The following is a 7,524-nucleotide window of genomic DNA, read 5'->3' as shown; positions in this document are numbered from 1 at the left end:
TGTGAAGGGGGGTGTGTGTGCATGTTTGTGGGGGGCCTACCCATGCGGGAGCCAGCCAGTGGTGGGGGTGAATGCAGCAGAGCTTGCCCAGGCAGTGTGGGTGCAGGTCCCCCTCTTCCCTCATCCAGCCCACAGCTTCCCCCACAGTGCTCAGCATGAGGCTGAGCTCTGCCCAGGGCAGCCCATGCTGTACTCCTGGCCCCAGCCCCAGCCAGCATGCACAGCTTCCTGGTGTGGCTGCTTCTAATGCAGTTGCAGCTATCTGGATACTGCTTGACTCCCCGACGTCTAGTGGCTCCTCCTGCCCCTGCTGTGCCTCTCTGGGCAGCAGGCAGTACAGGAAAGCCACAGTGGCAGTGGGGATGTGTGCCAGGCAGCAGGTGCCAGCCAGGCAGTTGGGAAGCTGCAGCCAGATGGCTCCTGCCTCAGTGTACAGAGCTCCACCTGTGGCTTCCTTCCATGCACTTAGCTACCCTCATGTGACTACTCATCGCGCCGAGCAGGTGGAGGGTGGTCAGGAGCTGGAGCCCTGTGCTCTAGGGCTGGATCCACCTGGTTGCAGCTCCCCCACACCTTCTTGGGTGTGTGCTGCCTGGTGCATGTCCCCACAGCTTCCCTGTGCTACCTACTGCCCAGGGACAGGAGAAGGAGGGGCTGCTGGAGGCAGGGGAAGCCAAGCAGTACCTGGGCGGCTGCAACCACACTGGGAGCAGCCACACTTGGAAGCTGTGTGAAATGTGGTGCGGGCTGCCGCAGGTGGCAGCAGGCAGAGCTCAGCCCCATGCACAATGCAGTAGGCTAGATTTAATCAATAGGTGGGTGCCTGCCTGTGGGCCAGATCCAGTCAGAGAGCTGGATCCAGCCTGTGGGCTGTATTTTGCCCACCTCTGTCCTATATCCAGATCTGTTCACAAATGTTTTACTTTAAAAACCTCTAAACTATTTGAATAATGTAAGCAAACTTTAAAAACAAAAATTAAAAGTTAGGACCCCCACATTTTGGGTAATACGTTGTCTAATTACTCCAGTGCAAATGTTACAGAGCCACTTGTGCCAGTGGATGTTTCAGCTCTAAAAATAATTAAATAAGGCTAGAAGTGTATCGTCTTTGAAATAAAGAAACAAAATGCAGAGAAGATAGATTGGTTTGTTAGAATGTTATCCTTGTTTCAGTACAGATTAATGGCTTCAGCTATAATATACTTACCTGTCAAGAGAAGTGTATGATTTGCTTAGTTTAGAAACACTACCCCTCTTCTTCCCCCCCACCCCTTTTGGTGCCTCTTGCTTATCAAACTTCAGTTCTCCACATATTGGGTAAGTGCATAAACTGCTTAAGTTCACAGGAATGCTTTACCCTGCTGTCAGCTTTTGCAATTATGCATTATATATTGGGTATAATTACCATGATTCAATCCTGTCATGTAAAGGCTTCGAAAGCAGCCTTGAATTAACTAGGCCCATGTATAAGTGTTATATTTCTGTTGGGAGAATCACCACTGTCTACCTGTAGAAACTAGGGGTGTAAAAGTATTTGGTCAGTTTTTCTTGAAGGAAATATGATCCCTCTGGGAGAAAGATCTTCTAAGTTGACACTGGAAGGTCTCCCCTGTGAGAGTTGGCTGTTGCAAGATGCCTTGGAGGATTAATTTCTCTCTGATTTGGATGACTAAGTAGCAGCTCCTCCTGTGCCTTCCCCAGACCCAGGGATTCCAGTCTGGGAAGGCTGGGGCCATTTCCCTGTACCTTGGCTCCTTTCATAAAAGACATGAGCTGCTAAATCTTGCCGAGACTGGGGACACTGCAGTCTGGAGAAGACACAGTGGGGGCATTTCCCCACTGCTCCACTCCCCGGTAGGTCTGGTCTCCAGGAGGTGTACAGTGGGAAAAGACTCCCTGGTGTCCCCTGCCTTCATGCAAGGTTAAAGATAGTGCAGGTTTGCTATATTTGTATCTCCTGGCTTATGCACACATAGTTTATTACAGCTGAACAGCTGCTCCCAAGTAGCAGCTTTCTCGTCCCTTTTGAAACTGCTCCACATGTATGTATGTTTGTCCTTGCCTTTAATGTAAACAGTGCTCCTTAACTTCAGCAACAGATGGAACTGAGTTTTTTTGTATCTCATTGAGTCTCCTTACTTTGTTTCTTAACAATCTTAAGCCTCTAATATCAGTCTTGAAATTGAGACCCACCTAGGGTATGAATGGGTGTCCATTTCTAGCATTGGACATTTTTGAGAAATCTTTCTAGACAGAGAGCAGTTGCCCCCTTTCTCTTACTCCCTGCACCTTCCCCTAGCTGGGGTGATCCCAGTTTGGGGAAGCTGTGCGGAGCTGCTTTGTGACTTCTAACATTTTTCTGATAGGGTTTGTAGCTATGGTTCTGTAAATATAACTAATAGATTTTTTTTCCCCCAAACTCTTTACTCAATAGCTGCTGTCAGCATCTCAGAAACAAGGGGTTCCTGTTGGCCTAAATTTTGCAAGACCCTTTAATATAAAGATATAATAAACAGTGCTAATTGAAGTTGTATTCAGTCATCACATAAGAAATGGCAGAATTCGATTAATCTTATTATCATGATGTTTAAGAACACTCTTGGGTAATTCTCTATTAATTAATGGTTAAAATGTCCTCACTGATAGCATGAATTGCATCCTTTTTCCTTTGTGTATTGCTTATCTATCTTGCTGTTTGAACTTTTTAGTTCATTAAAAGCCTTTTTTAAGGCTGCTCTAGTGAGCTGTTCTGATGGCTCTAAAGCCAGAGTTGCAGAGCTCTTGCAGCGGTTGTCAGCTTTAGTTCTGTTTTTCCCTGGAGTGGCTCCCAACTTCAGTTCTCCTTTTGAGAAGTGGTTCTCAACTTTTTTGACTTCAGGCACCTCAAAAAATATCCTTTTTTCCATCCTAGGTCTGTCACTTTTTTCCATTGAGCAGTTCACATGTGCAGACATCACTAGAGAATGTGGAGAAATAAATTCACTTAGAAAAGTTGTGGACATCTAGAACTTGCTAATTTTTAGAAGTGTAAAATGGGCATTGAACAACATCACTGCCATGTTGGATCTTTTTTGGGAGGGATCTATATATCCTTGGGCTTCAGGGAATAAGTCCAACCACTGTTAGGAAGGTGGGGAAATTTTCCACAATGGACGTATAGTTCTGTAAGTGCCCTACTGGATGGCCTCTGGTAAGACAGAAAACCATAGAAAAATAGGGCTGGAAGGGACCTCAGAAGACCATCTAAATCCAGTTCCCTGCTCAATTTTATATACGCCATTCCAGTCAAGTGTTTGTTTAATTTGCTCTTAAAACTTCCAAGGAATGGAGGTTCCAAGGCCTCCCTAAGTAACATGTTCTAATGCTTTACCACCTTTATAGTGAGACAGTTATCCAAATATTCAACCTAAACTTCCCTGTTTCAATATAAGGCTATTATTTCTTTTCCTGCACCTGCAGCCACAGACAATGTGTTATTCTCTTTATAATCACACTTCAGGTATTTGAAAACTCTTTCCATATCCTTCCTTAGTCTTCTCTACTTTTGAGGTTGAATAATCCCAAATCTTCCAATCTTTTCTTGTAAACCATGTTTTCTAGTTACTCTTCTAATCAGATTTGGTGCTCTCCAGTGGACTCTTTCAGATGTGCCCATATGTCTGTCTTGAAGTGTGGTGCCCAAAACTAAGCATAGTACTCAGGTGAGTCCTCACTAGTGCTGAATAGTGGAAGAATCACTTTGAGTTGCAAGCAACAGACCTGCCCGTACAACCCAACATGCTACTGGCCTTTTTGCAAGTTGTTTAATTTCTCTAAGCCATACCTTTTCCATCTGTAAAATGAGGATGATGTATGTTATCTTTGTATATAGTGCTTTCAGGTCTGGCCTTGGAAGGTGTTAAGAACCAGCTACTTTACTAGGCATAAGAAGTATCTGATATAGACCACCATCAGAGATGATAAGATTCAGAACTAGATAGAGCACAGTGTAATTCATATAGCAATTCTTTTTATGTTTAAGTGTTTTTTGTCGTGTACCCACGAGTCGCAGCCAAGTTGGGAAAGGTGGTCAGAAAGTTCTAAATCATGGCAGTATTATTTGGGCATGTCCAAGATTAGCTTGCATAGGGGGCAAAATTTAGAGTACGTTCTGCACTATAATTTGGTACAACAGTATAGCCAGTTTCCCAGCTTGATTGTAACTGTAGTGAAGATACACTTTTTTTTTTGGCTGTACTTCTTTGAATCATAGAAACATAGAACTGGAAGGGACCTGCAAGATCATCAAGTCCGGTTCCCTGCCGTGGGCAGGAAGTTATTGGACTTAGATGAGCTTGACAAGGTGCCTGTCCAGCCTCATCTTGAACACCTCCAAGGAGGGTGACTGTACCACCTTTGCTGGGAGTGTGTTCCAGATTCTGGTGACCCTTACAGAGAAGAAATTTTTCCTTATGTCCAGCCTGAATTTACCCTCCATTAGTTTATGCCCATTGGTCCTTGTCCTCCCTTGAGGTGCTTTCCTGAAGAGTTGCTTCCGTAGGTCTTGATGCTCCTTCCTGACATACTTGAAGGCAGCTATCAAGTCACCTCTCAGCCTTCTCTTACTTAGGCTGAACAGGCCCAGTTCCTGGAGTCTCCCCTCGTAGGGCCTACCCTCCATGCCCTTACCCTATGGGTGGCCCTTCTTTATACCCTCTTGAGCTTATCCACATCCTTGAAGTGCGGTGCCCAGGACTGGACACAGTACTCCAGCTGATGCCTCACCAATGCCAAATAGAGAGGGAGGAGTTACCTCCCTGGATCTATTGGTGACACATCAGCTGATGCACACCAGAGTTTTATTTGCCCTTCTGGTAGCCTTGTCACACTGTTGGCTCATATTCATCTTCCAGTCAATTGTGACACCCAGGTCTCATTCAGATGCTGTGCCAGCCAGTGGACCACCAGCCATTGTATAGTTGTGGTGAGAGTTGGTCCTACCCAGCTGAAGGACCTTGTACTTCTCCCTGTTAAACCTCATCTGATTTTGTTCTTCCCATAAATCCAGTCTGTCAGGGTTGTCCTGGATCATTGCCCTATCCTCTGGTGTGCCCACATTTCCCCACAGCTTGGAATTGTCCACAAACTTAATCACTGAGCTTTCCAACCCCTCATCCAAGTCATTAAGGAAATAAATTGAATAGCATGGGTCCAAGCACCAATCCCTGGGGGATGCCACTGGAGATGGCCGTCCAGGATAATGCCATCCCGTCAAGCACCACTCTCTGGGAGCAGCGTCTAAGCCAGTTGTCCACCCACCTCACTGTAGACAGGTCCAGCCCAGCACTTTCCAGTTTGTTAGGGAGAATCCTGTGGGAGACGGTGCCAAAGGCTTTACTGAAGTCTAAATAAATGCCTTGTGTCCCTCATCCAGTTGACTAGTTACCTAGTTGTCGAAGGACACAAGGTTCATCAGGCATGTTCTACCCTAGATAAAGCTGTGCTGGTTGCTTTTTAGCACCCCATTACCAGCTTGTAATTGATTGTCTCGTTAACGAACTTTTCAAAGACTTTACCCAGGACTGAGGTCAGACTGACCAGTCTGTAGTTTGCAGGGTCATCCCTCTTCCCTTTCTTAAGGATGGGCACCACATTGGCCCTTTCCAGTCCAGTCATCCAGGACCACTCCTGAGTTCCACAACTTCAAACAGCTTGGCCAGTGGTGCTGCTATAAGTTCGGCCAGTTCTTTCAGGACTCTCGGGTACAGGTTGAAGAAGGAAACTCCTATTCAAAGTATGTAAGCGTGGTTAATAAGGGCTTGCTTTGTACTCCATGTTCTATGTAAGGCAGGGGTGGGCAATTATTTCGTCTGGAGAGCTACTTAGGGAGTTTTGGTGAGCCTGTTGCAGGCTGGGTTAGCACATTCCTTTCCTCCCTGCCCCCCCTAGCTCACCAGGCCAAGTCAACACCCCCTTCCCCAGCCCTTAACAGCTCACCAAAACTCCCTAAGTGGTAGAGCACTAGACCTGGGAGTGGATTGCAGCTCTGCCCTGAGCCCTTGCCCTGCGTTATAACTGTCCAGTGATCCCAGCCCCAGAGTCTCCATGGAAACCAGCCTGGGACACCCATAGGTAAGGCAAGCTCAGCTAAGCAGATGGGATGGGGCCATAAGCAGATGAGGAGTGGTGTCTGGGAGGGTGGGGCTGGGGCCAGGGCTGGGATAGCAGGTCAGTGACAGAGTGGGGGCCCAGGGCAAAACTGTGATCTGTTGCTCCCTGCCTACCCACTCTATCTGGAGCCCCCGGTAGTGGGTGTGGGGTGACAGGACTGTGTCCGGCAGGAGCAGCAACACTAGCAGCAGCAGCTGGAAGATACCACTGCCACCAGGGCTGCCAGGAAGTGGAGTCCACTTGCCCTGGCACCCCTGCCCCATTGCATGTCCCAGGGGTGGTGGGACTGGCCATATGTGTTGTGTCCTAGCCTGCCCCCTGTACCTGGGATGGGCAGGGCTGAAGGACCTGCCATGGACAGGAGGACAATCCCTTCGCTGGCTATAACCAGCCTGCGAGCCATATTTTGCCCACCAATTAAGAATAAGATTCTTATAAATTGATTGTTTGTACAAAATTATCTGAATCTCAAAATGCACATCTGATATAATTTTGGAATGAGCCCACTTTTTTATAGGTACAGCAAGCTGACCATTTCTTACAGTCCACAGTTCATAAGCTTGTATTGATTAGGTTACCAAGGGCATATTTGGTATAGGCAGTTTTAACTGTTACAGTTGTCTTCTCATTCCTGTACCTGTTTAAGTGAGCTAAACAGACATGATTTAAAACCTGTTTTGTTTAAGTTTTAAGTTTTGGTGGTTTAGTTCATTAAGCTAGTATAGGGGTAGACAGACTTAACAGTTGATTTCGAATATCTGCTGTGTGCTCCCAGGCAGCAAGTTCCCCTCCTCTTTAAAAAAAAATATATATATATATATTTTGATGTTACATTTGTTTACAACCTATGTTTCAACATCTTAAGTCATGAAGTATGACAAGACATATGGAGAAAACTAGATAAAGAAAACTTTTAGTAGTATAATTTTGACACAATGCCCAAGACATCTCTTTCTAAATTTAAAATTTTAGTTTTGGTGTAGAAACAGTGCAAACTCAGAAAATAAAAAAAAACTAATAATTTTTTTAGCAATATATTTTCTGGTGTACAAGAGGTCTATTTCTACCACCCCACCCATAAAAGTCATAATTTAAGATGCATCCTGTATGCTGAAGTTACTATATTTACTGGAATCTAAGATGACTTTGAATTTAAGACAACCTCCCAGTAATTAGATTCTATATATGGAAAGTGTATAAATTTGTTATAATTTTCCAGGTATAGAATTTAATTATTAGGAGTCATCTTATATTTGTTCCCTCCCTTCTCCCACTGCTACAATGGAGAAAGCAGCGACGGGCCCCTTGCCCTCTGTCCCTCCACCCCTGTTGCTCCCCTGCAGCCTGTTTATACCCCCTGCTCCCTGCCCCTAC

General features: G+C 45.6%; 1 protein-coding gene across 1 annotated transcript in view; it reads left to right on the top strand.

Annotated features, from left to right (window-relative positions):
* The first annotated feature begins 200 nt into the window (after positions 1–200).
* ERP44 (endoplasmic reticulum protein 44) overlaps positions 201–7,524 on the top strand; it is a 115,505-nt gene continuing 108,181 nt past the window's right edge. Inside the window, exon 1 of the mRNA XM_019509162.1 lies at positions 201–233. Within this exon, the coding sequence (XP_019364707.1) occupies positions 217–233 (17 nt within the window). The 5' untranslated portion in view covers positions 201–216. The remainder of the gene's footprint in view (positions 234–7,524) is intronic.

The sequence above is a fragment of the Gavialis gangeticus genome, unplaced genomic scaffold (assembly GCF_001723915.1).
Source record: "Gavialis gangeticus isolate Ggan-Ray unplaced genomic scaffold, GavGan_comp1, whole genome shotgun sequence".
In the NCBI taxonomy this organism is placed as follows: Eukaryota; Metazoa; Chordata; order Crocodylia; family Gavialidae; genus Gavialis; species Gavialis gangeticus.
Note: the sequence above shows the minus strand (reverse complement) of the source record. Positions and strands in the feature narration are given on the sequence as shown.